Here is a 12275-nt window from a genome sequence, read left to right on the forward strand (position 1 = left end):
AGCATCCAGGACTTGAGTGTGCACAGGAATCCCCAGGACTTGGAGAGTCTGGCTGCAGGGCCCTGTCCCAGCGGCCTCTCAGTTCAGGTCTGGGACAGAATCCCCAATGCAGGAAAACCGGGATGAGCTGGTCACCCAACCAGGGCTGGAACCTCACCCTTCTTAGAAGTTCCCAGTGAGGCTGACCTTCTGGTCCCAGGACCGCACCTTGAGAGTCCCCCCTCATTGCTCCAGGCGACTGCAGAGGCTAGAATGGCTGCAGTAGCCTGGACTCTTCAGAAGGGCAAAAGGAGAAGGGGCGACTGAGGATGCAATGGTTGGATAGCATCACCAACTCAATGGACATGGATCTGAGCAAACTCTGGGAGATGGTGGAGGACAGGGAGGCCTGGCATGCTGTAGTCCATGGAGTCACAAAGAGTCAGACACAACTGAACGACTGAACAATGAACAATATTAGCATCTCCTGTGTCACTTTTCTGCCAGATATCATTGTGTTTACCAGGAACCAACACAACCCAGGTCTGTGCTGGATGTGCCCGAGTGACGATGTATGGGCCTTGGTATCTTATACAGGGTATCTTATATATACCCCAAGCTTTGCCTGATCCTTCTTACAGCCCTTCTTCCCTGAGAACAAGCAGGGGTGTGGGGAAAGGCAAGACACTGGGCATGCCTGTGTGAAGTAGTTGTTGCCGAACCACACTTGTCTGCCTGACTCTCTCTTCCCTTAGTTAGTGTTCATCGCTCAGTCTTGTCTCTTTGTGATCCCAGGGACTGTAGCCCACCAGGTTCCTCTGTCCACGGGATTCTCAATGCAAGAATACTGGAGTGGGTTGCCATGCCCTCCTCCAGGGGTTGCTCCAATCCAGTGATCGAACCTGGGTCTCGTGCCTTGCAGGCAGATTCTTTGCCATCTGAGCCATGAGGTCTTTACCCAGAAGGTTCTTTTGTCCTTCACCTAAATACATTTTGGAACTGGCCTCCACCTTGAGGGGCTCAGCTTCTGACCCACCTCCTTCACGACACTGTAATTTTACTGAGAGATGAGTTGACTCAGAGGGGCTTTAAGGCTGTTGATTGGGGGTGGGCTGCAGAGCTGAGATGGGCCAACCCTGCCTCCCTAGAATACCCATCCGCCCTGACTTTGTGGGTCCCTGTGGGTCCTGTCTGCAGTAAAGATGGAAACAAGGTTGTGTGAAGTGTAGACTTATTAGTGGCAGTCTTGACTGTAAAAACCTTTACAGGTGACCGGTCCTGCAGTCCTGGAGTCACTAGGCGTCTGAGGAGGTGACCTAAACTTCATAGCTCTGTTTTGACTTCTACAAAAGGGGAAACGATACTCTGTGAGGTATTTACATTCAGGATGTTGTGAGTCTCAGAAAGCCAGCACCAAATGACACCTGGTCCTGTGACTGTGATGTCATTATTGTTATAATATTATCCCCGAACAGGCCGGGGTCACCTGGAAGGTCACTCAGCTTGTAAGTGGCAGAGTGGATTGAGTCAGGTCACTGAAAAAGACCAGTCGTCTCTTCAGGGAACAGATAGGAAGAGGGGCCATGAGGGCGGTAGGAGGCATTCCACGCCTAGCCGACTAGGAGGACGAGCCCCGATCAGACCTGGCCCAGCTCTGTGTGGCCCTGTCTGGTGGAAACACAGCCCCTCCTTGTCCTCCTTGCTTTCCCTCTGCTTGCCTTGGGTGGGGGGTGCTCACGGGCTCACGGCCCTGTCACCTGCAGTGACACAGAGCCGCGTGGAAGCCTGGTCAGGGTCACGTTCCTGGTGCGCGGCACAGCCAGGGTGAAGCCGGTTCATGACTCACCTGCAGCGTGAGGTGCTCACCTGCGCTGGCTGCTGCCCAGCTTGCTCCAGCTGCCCGGGGCTCCGCAGGGCTCGGGAGAGTCTGTCAACAGCTTAGGGTGGGGTGGGGAGGGCAGTCAGGGAGGGCTCACAGGCAGCCTGCAGACCTGGGCCCAAGTCCTGGCTCTGCCGCTCTTCAGCTGCTTGAATTTGGGAAACCCAGGTCACCTGCAGGCTTCAGAGTCCCCTTCTCTAAATGGACAGATTTATTCAAGGTCCTCACTCTTCAAAGTGTCTTAAGGACACTTTAAATGCAGCAGTGATACAGCCTGGTGCCTGTAAGAAATGGAAGCCCTCCCTGAATTGGAGTCTTCTTTCAGTGAGACCCCCAGGGAATCTGCATCCCGTCGGCAGGGTGCTGCTCCCATCATCTCTGAGATGGAGTGTGGCGCTTGTGGCCTCTTCTTCTGTGCCATCAGGGATCCCTGAGATACTGTCCTGCCCTGGCAGATGCTCAGTTGCAGACCAAACCTTGCCCTATGGGAACACCCCGACATTGCACACACATTGCCTAGGTGTGCCTTCTCAGTTCTGGCTCTTAACCTGGGTCCCCAGGTGCATGCATGCGTGCTGAGTCACTTCAGTCATGTCCGGCTCTTTGTGACTTTATGGACTGTAGCCCACCAGGCTCCTCTGTCCATGGGATCTCCCAGGCAAGAATACTGGAGTGGATTGCCATGCCTTTCTCCAAGGGATCTTCCTGACCCAGGGATCGAACCTGGGTTCTCCTACCATTGCAGGCAGATTGTTTACCGCCTGGGCCACCGTCTGAGGGGAAGCCCTCAGGTTCCCGAGTCCAGCCTAATTCTGAGAAGCCAGGCTGGTGGCCGAGCACAGAGCTTCCAGAAGCTTCCATGGTGTTAGGATAACCCGTGTACTGTCTCCATCCACCCGGTTCTGTGCGTTTCTTCCCAAGAGGTGCTGAGCTGAATATAAGATTCCAGGATTTGCACAGAGGCAGGTGAAACAAATGAGAAGAAGTTGCCCTAAAGCTGGGAGTTTGGGTATTGTTATGGAACCACATAGACTCAGAAACAAGTTGTGTGTGTATGTGTGCATGCTAAGTTGCTTTAGTCATGTCTGACTCTTTGCGATCCACTGGACTATAGCCATCCAGGCTCCTCTGTTCGTGGGATTCTCCACGCAAGAATTTTGGAGTGGGTTGCCATGGCCTCCTCCAGGGCATCTTCCCTACCCAGAGATCAAACCCATGTCTCTTATGTTGCCTGTATTGGCAGGCAGGTTCTTTACCACTGGTGCCACCCGGAAAGCCCCGGAAACAGTTAATGTAGAGTTAAAACAAAAGGCCAGTTGACTCTTTTATTTAGGTAACTACCTCACACCATAAAAGATCCGAGGCAGCTTCCAAGAAACACATACATGGTTAGGGTGAGAAATAAATAAAAAGTACAAAATTAGACCATGGAAAATATAAATTAGTGATGATGAGCTTGTGAAGATTGACACACCCCACCCCCCCCACCGCCCTGATCCAGGTACTCTAGTTGGGTTGCACTGAATTAGATGCAGTTGAATCAAGATAAAAATAGAATACTGCTCTTAGGATCAAGAAATGAGTGACTCAAGGACAGTGCAGCAGAGCCCAGCTTGCTTGTCAGAAAAACCCCAGAGGGTTTCATTTGACCGAAAACTTGACGTGAGCCCCCCAACCACGGTCCAGCTGAGCAAGTGGGGGGCAGCGTTGGTGGTTCCCGGTGTCCAGAGCCGAGGAAGTGGGCCCCTGCCCTCAGCACTGGCTCTGCATCTGCCTTGTCAGTCGGCAAGCTGAAATATACACCCACGTGCTGACTGGATGACACGGAAGGATGAGTGAGGTAGACCATCTCACACAGTCTATCTGAAGAGCCGAGGGAGCAGCAATTCCACATGATGCGTGCTCGCAGAAATCTCGTTTGGATTTCTATACTTGGTTCCAATATATATATATATATTTTTAAAGGGACATTAATGAGAGGAGCCTTGGAAGATGGGACTTCTCATTGACTGCCCAAGCTCACAGTGGAGTTACTGCCATAAAACCCCACTGTGCCAATGTTAGGGGCTCTCCAGACCCTCACAGACAGTTGGGGCGCCAGTGGCAGTCAGCCAGTGGCCAGGGGCAGGGGTTTGGGTGTCTTGATGGAGCGTGGCCCTCATAGCCATCCCTGGACATCCTGATGGGTGTGCCTCTGGCTTCTGTGGGTTCTGTTACAGGAGGTGCTGCAGAGACAGGGCATCTGTTTGCTGCTTCTCCATCAGATGGCACCTGGGCTGAATAAATGAAGATGAAATAGATCAGTCTGAGACTTGAACCTGTCAACTCAAGCCTGGACAGGGTGAAACAAGCATGGTTCTCAGAGCCTGCTGGACTCGGGTGTGAATTCTAGTGCTGGCTCTCGACAGTTTCAGAGCTAGTCCTGAAACTACCTTGAGACTCAGTTTCCTCACCTGTAAAATGGGGATCTGAACCCCAAACCCACAGAGTTGTAAGCATCAAATGAAGTCTTGAAAGTAAGTGACGAGCCCAACGAATACTGACCCACCTTCCTTTCCTCCGCCATCCCACCTGCTTCAATCCTGTCCACAGTCCTGTCTTCAGCCCCTGCCTCCAACTCCATGTATGAGCCCCTTTCTGAGTGAAAATTCTGCACATTCTAGGTCTGTTGGGCAGTTCTGCTGATCGGTATCCCCTGCACCCCCAGCTCTGCATGTGCAGAGGAAAACACCAGATTTTGAGCAAGCCCGTGCCTTCCCCTGACCTCTCCTGATTCCATTGTGGGAGTGTTTTCTGAAGCCTGTGACACGACCACTCCCCCTCCCCCTTGAGGGAGACTGGGATGTCTCCTGGGTGTCTGTTGTCCACCCACGGGGTCTCTGTCCCTCTCCCCTCCTCCCGGCAGCCATCACTTTGGTTCAGTTTCTTGTTATTGCCCCTGCTTTCAAATGCCACCCCCCACCCCGCCCCTGCAGTCTACATGCCTCTCCTCCCCAGCCCCTGCTGCAAGTGACACCAGGTTGCTCTTCCTTAATCAGAGCCTAGCCAAGTCACCCTCCAGACCACGGAGTCATCGAAAGTCCCTCCTTGCTTTCCAAGTGCCAGGGTCCTCATCTGGCTTTCAACGTCCTAAAGTTCAGCAGCGAGGACCCCGAACCCCGGTCCCCGGCATCTGCGTACCCTTTCTGGGCTACCCTCTTCTTCCCTTCCTTTCCCTCTGGGCCTTCCCAAGTGCCGGCTCTGCCCGGCGCGCGCTTATGGGTTGCTCGGGACCCAGAAGCTGAAGCCACATGTCACCCACCTTCTCCCCCAGCCCTCTTCTTCATCTGGGCTTTCAGGCCCCTGTGAGACCCTGCTTCTTCCATGTACATTTTCGAGGCCCTGTGTACTTGCTTGCTCTTTCCTTCTAGACTAACATTTCCCCCAGGACTTAGAGAAAGTTTAACTCTTCCTGCAGCCCCAGAGCGCGCACCGCACGGGTAGGCAGGCCTTTCCAGCCGGCTCTGCTCTGAGTCGACCTGGCAGCCTCACTGGCCCCGCCGAGGCAGAGAGGAGAGCCTGTGAGCAGGAAGAAGTGCTCATCCCAGGGCTCGGGGCTGGGCGCCTTTCCACACCTTTCGGCGTTGGTTGCTGGGGGTGGAAATGCTTGTTGCTGTGGGGGTGTCTTTCTGGCATGTGCATGGCAGGGGTAAGGGCCTGTTTGTGTGTGAACCGGGCAGATGGGATGTGGAAGCCATGTGATTGTGAGGTTTTTATGTGTGTGTGAATGTGTGTGTGCAGCGGGTGAGGGACATGTGACATGTGTGCGTGCGTGGGGTGTTGATGTGTATGGAAGGTGTAGGTGAGGAATGTGGGTGTGTGTGGGTGTGTGGGGAGAGTGTATCGGGAATAGATTGTGTGCGAGTTGGGTGTGTGTGATGGGAGAGGTTGGCATGCACGTTGAGTGTGTGTGCCTGTGGGCATGTTTATAAGGGGACGCAAGGGAGGTGTACATTGGGAGTGTGTGCAGAGGGCGGGGATGTGGGTACATGTGTGTGGTGTGTGTGTGTGCGCATTTTGGGGGGAGTGTAAACTCACCCCCTCTTGTGAAAGGACGTGTCCTCCCCTGCCTTTGTGGGAACTTTATCTACAAAAGATGCCCAACCAGGAGAGCGTGGAGCAAGCAAAGCTTTGGAAAAATAGAGTGACCGAATTATAAAACCACTTGGTACATAGTCGAGGGATAAAAACAAGCCACTCATCCCAAAACTCCTGGAATGTCCTGGAGGTTTTAGAGACTGGGTGACCCTGCCCCGTCCTGACTGCTGCCTGAGGGGCGACCTGCTTGCTGGTCTCTGGGTGGGTGGGGTGGGGGTGTCCTAGCAACCACCCCACCAAGCCTCTCGGGCATGCCCTCTTCCCTTTGCTCCACTCCAAGGACTGCAGAACTGGCTGAGCCAGTTATAAACTGCCCATAAATTGCGAATATGGTCAGAGAGAACATCAGGGACACAGGTCACAGAAAGGAAGTGGGTGGGTCGAGGTGTTTCAGAAATATCTTTTAGCACCAAACTTGGGTTCAAATTCATGAAGTCTTATGTCAAAGTCTGGTATGAGCCTTCATACTGGACCCCACGGCTCTGGTGTGTGGGGTAGATGGACTGTAAACGTTCTGCCTGCCTGCTGCCACCCCAGCCCCCAGCGGCCTCTGCAGAAAACAATCCGAAACCTTTCCTGGGGACCAAACCTTCTATTCCAAGAAGGACGTCAGATAACTTGCCCGAGGTCTTCCAGGGTGTGGTGAGCAGCCCCTGAACAGTGGGTCCCGGCCGGCCACAACCTGTAACTCTGGACGGCCCCAGATACCCTCAGGAATGCAGGGTCCAAGCTGAGCTGGATGGAAGGGCCAGCTGACTCTCGGGTCCTGTAGAACTCGGAGTTTGGGGACTGAACCGGTGAAGGAGATATTTGCCTGATTGTGTTCAGTAAAACCACAGTGGACCCACAACTTTTGATGTCCCTTTGAGCTCAGACAGAAGTCTGGAGTTCTGGGGCGACCCTCACCCATATCCACTGGGGAATCGTAACACCATATGCTGCTGCTTGAGGAATTGGTCGGGAAGGCTTCAGGGATGTCTGTCTCCGAGGAAGGTCCCACCCCGCTGTAATGGGCTGGCTACTCGCATCAGGACACAGGTTTATCGGAGGGCCCCTTGTTTCATCAACTATCACTCGTACGGTGCTGTACGCACATGAACTTAATCTCTGCAGCACCCTTATGAGGGTGGGGATATCATTAGCATCATCTCTGAAATAGAGGCTATTATTAGCACCCTCTCCATTGTCCAGATTTGGAAACTAGGTCACGGAGTCATAACTAGTTTATAACTAGTCTGTAACTTGCCCCAGGTCTTGTAGCTAGTAAGAAACAAGACTGGATTCAAACTAGACAGTCTGAGTCTTGACCAGTGGTCTTCATCACTGGGTTATTGAACTACTTTCAATTCAATGAAGGGAGGATGTGAAGGACAAGGAGACTGAACTGGGGACCCCTTGTTGTTTAGGCGAGCGACTGAACTCCCCAGATGGGCTTGCACATGTCACCGTCATTGTCATCCGTGCGTTTGGCCAAGGTGGTCTTTTGGAAACAGATCAAATTATGTCAAGTCCCTACCCCTTCGTACATCTCTTTAATGACTTCTTGTTCTTGAAATCACAACTAAAACGACTTTAGGCCCTGCCTGGTCTGGCCTCCCCCTGCTGCAGGGCCCACCCTCCGCTGAACTTGCCACCTGTCCTTCAATCAATCTGCTCTCTTCTCCTGTTGCCCCAGGATCTTTGCTCAAGCCACCTCCTCCCTCTGTAAAACTCCACCTTCTGGGTCAGTTTCTCTACTGAACATTCCCAAGGAGCAATATCCCTTTTCTTCCTAAGCCTCACCAGACTGTCATTGTATTGATGCCTCGTTGGTCAGGCTATTTGACTCATGTCTATCTCTCACCTGATGGGAATTCCCTGAGGATAAAGAGCTTGTATGTCTTACTCTTCACAGCATCCCCAGCTCCTTGCACAGTGCCTGACACATCCTTGTGTTGCAACAACAAGGGCAGGTCATTATCCCCAATTTACAGGTGTAATTGTAAATAGGGAATACTGAGGCGTGATGCCTCCTGAGCAAACAAGTGGTGCTGCTGCGAGCAGGACCCAGGTGCTCTGACTTCTCATCTCTGTCCTTTCGCCTGCCGGGGACAGTTCAGCCTCCCCTCCTGAAACCTCTCCAAATCACTGTTCCCTCTCCACCTTCCAAGGGTCAGGTAGAATCCCCCAGAAAAGACACAGTTATTATTGCCTCCTTCCAACCCGAAGATGACCTTTGCTTTCGCATGCAGCTATCAAAAGGGAGTGCCCAGCTGTGCCTAGGGGCAGGGTCCAGCCCACCTGGAGGAGGAGATGATGACCAAACTAACCAGGACCCCAACTTCAGTCCTCTGGGGAGAGCTACCCACTTCTAGTTCAGGGTTGTGGGGGCCAGACCAGCTCTGTCTTTTGCATTCCATGTTCACGTGAAACACCTTACAATTATCTGCCTCCCTGGTTACACATGGTCAACCCAGTGCTGGCCCAGCTGGGATGAAATGGTCAGTCACGGTCCCTCGGCTTCCAGGTCTCTCAGGCTGGCTGGGGGTGGGTGGGTGGGGTGATGGCTGCCTGGGAGCATGGGGTGGGGGCACCACTGAGAGAGGAGGCAGGTGCGCTGAGAGGGGACGTGGAGGCAGGTCCTGACCCCTTCCAAATGTCCCATCTGGGCAGGTGCAGGAGGAAGGAAATGAGAAGGGCCATCCTGGAAGGTTCTGCTCCGCTTCCTCCTGCAGCAGGCAGCCCTCAAGGTGAGGGCATAAGCAGCCATCAGGGAACTTTCCATCCTCTTGCAGCGCTCAAAGTTCTCCCCAGCAAGCATTCTCCTAAACAGAGTCCAGGTGGGCTCCTTGCTCCATGTTCTAAGCTGAAGGGATAACTTCCTGTTCCACACGGCAGGACCATTGTGGTGGATCCGAAGTAATAGTGTCTGTGGAGACCCCCTTTCCAGTTTCCGTGAGAAAAGGGGTCCCCAGGGAGGGAAGTGCCTGCCGCTGGAACCCAGGTGGACAGAGTCCCTAGCCGCGAAGCGGTCCTCAGGCCACCTGTCCCTTCAGTCTCCCCTCTGTTCGGTCCAGCCTCCCGCCAGGCCTGCAGGCCAGTCAGGGGCACTCACCTGGTCCTTGGCTGGGCAGCATACCCCTGCTCTCCTCCACCTGCCAGGAAGCTCATGTCCTCCTCCTCTGCCCACGGCCAGACTACAAGTCCAGTTTCTCAAGAGGCACCTCAATGTTGAGGGTGTACCAGGCGATCCAGAAGAGCAGGCTGAAAGCCAGGATCAGGGACCCCGTGTAGATCAAGAAGTCCCAGAAGTCAAGGGAGGCGAAGATGCCCACGAGCAGAAGGACCAGGCCCACAACGTCGAGCAGGAGGGCCAGGCCGAAGAAGAGAGCACAGCGTCCAAGGCTACACGTTCCCCACAGCTTCCCCAGGAGCATCGCTGGGAAGGCAGGGGCGGGAGGGGCCCGGCCTTGCTCCCCGGGCCGGCCTGCATGGGCAGGGGATGGTGCTGCCAGCCGCTGCCTTCTCTCCCCGCTGGGCATGAGCAAGTGAGAGAGAGAGAGCCGCCCTTTCTGGAGCCACACGGAAGTACAGGTGGATGTCCCTTTATGAGTGCGGCAGCCAGTGGGGCAAGATATTTCTTAACTGTTTCATAGCTCAGGTATGACCCTGATGGAAGCAGCCTGACATCACCGCTGGTGCAGCCTGACATTGTCGTCCCCCGGGGGGCTGAACAAATGGCGTGGCAGGGGAGGGGTCTGGGTGCCCTTGTGGGTCTGGAGGAGGGGCTGTCCTGGCCCCTGGCCTCTCCAGTCCTGGGGGGGTCCTCCTGGGCTCCTGAGATGTGCCGTCAGCTGGGGGCTTCCCCCCACCCCCACCCCGCCTTCTGCCCTACTCTTCTGGGCAGGGACGGGAGGCTTCGTGTAAAATTTAGAGAAGAGGGTTTGTCCTTGTAAATAGATCTTGAAATTGTGCTATAAGAAGCAGTCCATGTCAGCAACAGGAAAAGCCTGTGTGTCTTGTAGATTCTCTGCTCTGAAGCCCCCCAGGCCTGAGCTGCCTGGAGTTGGGCTGGTTACAGCCCTCTGGCCTGAAGGCAGATCCTGGGGAGGGGTGGCGATGGAAAGGACGGGGAGGACGGGGCAGGGACACCAAGGAGGGCGGGGACGCGTGGCCTCAATCTGGGTGGGCTGGGTGTGGGCCAGAAGGCAACTCCAGGCCAAAGTCAAGAAATGTTTACCTGGTTCTCTGGCAGTAGGTGTTTTCCAGACTGACTGACTCCCCGTTTGCTTTCTGTGTTGGGGCCGCTGCCCATGATCCTGAGGGGTTATGTGTGAAACAGGGTTGTCTTATCACCCAGCCCCTCCCAGGGTGTGGTGGAGAAGCAAGTGTCAGCTGAGAAACACACTGTACTGAAATCGTTTCTACGTTTTCTTTGACCTTCTCCTGTGGATGAAAATGGTTTCCTAGATGGCTCTGGGAAGATAAAAAAATCTGCCTGCAATGCAGGAGATTCAAGAGACACGGGTTCGATCCCTGGGCTGGGAAGATCCCCTTGAGGAGGGCAAGGCGATCCCCTCCAGTGTTCCTGCCTAGAGAATCCCACGGACAGAGGAACCTGGTGGGCTACAGTCCACGGGGGTCACAAAGAATCAGACACGACTGGAGTGACTGAGCACATGCTCGCATGTGGATGAAAATAAATCTAGGGGGGTTCAAATTTAGTTTCCTACGAGTAAACTGAGCAGGATGAGTGAGAAACCTTCAGGTAAAAAGCATCGCGGAGGAGAGAGAGTGTTATAAGTTATAGATTTTAGGATCTGAAACACAAGACTTGACTAAAGTCAGGGAGCCAGTCCAGAACATCAACATCTCGAGAAATCGCTAAAGCCAAGCCCCCACCCTGTATCCACATTGTCTCCCCATTCTGTCCTCAGGAGGGATTAGGTACCTACCCAAGAACACGTCCCAGGACACAAGAACACCTCCCAAGGCGGGAGAAGCAGCAGCTTTCCCGTCTGCTGTCCCCAGCTTTGACTAGAGAGTCTCTTGGGAAACTCGCTGAGGGACAGCCCTGCCCTCTTTAGGGGCAGGAGAAGGGCCTCTAGGGTGGGGGGTGGGCAGCCCCAGGCTGGTGTTCCCGCCTGCCTGTCCACAGGTTCCCAGACTCCTGGGCAGCATCCTGTGGACGTGTGTGTGAACAACAACTTTAGTGGGAAAATTTCTGGCTGCTGGGAGGTCTCGGAGTCCTGGGCCACCCAAATGGTTGGTTACCATTCTTCTGTCTGACATGTGGGGTCAAAGGGAAGCTGGTGTGGGGAGGGTGGGATTGGGGGTTGAGGAAGAGTGAATTAGGAGCTTGGGTTAACAGAGGCACACCTGTGTTCTCTGTTAGTTGCTCAGTTGTGTCTGACTCTGCGACTCCAGGGACTGAAACCTACCAGGCTCCTCTGTCCAGTGAATATTCAGGCTTGATTTCCTTTAGGATTGACTGGTTTGATCTCCTCGCTGTCCAAGGAACTCTCAAGAGTCTTCTCCAGTAACACTGACGAAGGCATCAATTCTTTGTTCGAGTGATAAAATATGATGGAAAAAAATTACAAAAATGGGGAAATGCAAGACAGCAGGCATCTGTTATTCTTTCTGAACCATGAGTGTGGTATGTAGGGCACAGCTAGATGCCTGAACCCCAGCCAGTGACTCTGAGTGCTGGTCCCTTAGGGCCCTCTCCCACCCCTCCACTTCTGGGGATCCTTGGGGCTGCAGCCACCCCTGCAGCTTAGAGAGATCTCTGTTTCTGCTGTCACCACACAGTCCTGCCTCCTCTTGGCAAGGGGGACCCGGTCACTCTCTTGGCAAAGTCACCACAGTCTGTCATGCCTGTGACGTCACACCTCTTCATGACCTGGATCCTACAGGTCAGGCAGAGACAGGGACAGGCCAGCCAGGTTCTGAGCTGACCCAGAGCCACAGTTCTGGGCCTGACTCTTTGAATGACAAAGGCTCAGTCACTGCCTGAGTGGCAGGGCTCAGATGCTGAGCAGGTCTGACTACACGAGCCTGTGCCACTCATCAGCTGTGTGACCTTGGAAAAGTCACTTGCCTTCTCTGGGCCTCGATTTCCTCGTTGCAAGATAATCCCTTATTTCACAGGATTACTGTGAAGATTAAGTGAGTTCATAGGTGTAAAGTGCTTGGAACCTGCACGCTGGGACACAGACAAGTGTTACTGTGTGGTTGTCACTGGTGTCTTTTATCACTTCCTTTCTGCCACAGTGCTTCTGTAGGGAAAACCCCAGGT

At 53.9% G+C, this 12275-nt stretch overlaps 1 protein-coding gene across 1 annotated transcript; it reads right to left on the reverse strand.

The window, feature by feature from the left end:
- Positions 1-3169: 3169 nt before the first annotated feature.
- TMEM238L (transmembrane protein 238 like) lies at positions 3170-9663 on the reverse strand. The gene is made up of 2 exons (XM_043900938.1): positions 9090-9663; positions 3170-4129 (listed from the first exon to the last, which is right to left on the reverse strand). The coding sequence occupies exon 1, from the start codon at positions 9514-9516 to the stop codon at positions 9172-9174; it is 345 nt and encodes a 114-aa protein (XP_043756873.1). The 5' UTR covers positions 9517-9663; the 3' UTR covers positions 3170-4129; positions 9090-9171.
- Positions 9664-12275: the final 2612 nt, after the last annotated feature.

Source organism: Cervus elaphus, chromosome 5 (genome assembly GCF_910594005.1).
Source record: "Cervus elaphus chromosome 5, mCerEla1.1, whole genome shotgun sequence".
Classification (NCBI taxonomy): domain Eukaryota; kingdom Metazoa; phylum Chordata; class Mammalia; order Artiodactyla; family Cervidae; genus Cervus; species Cervus elaphus.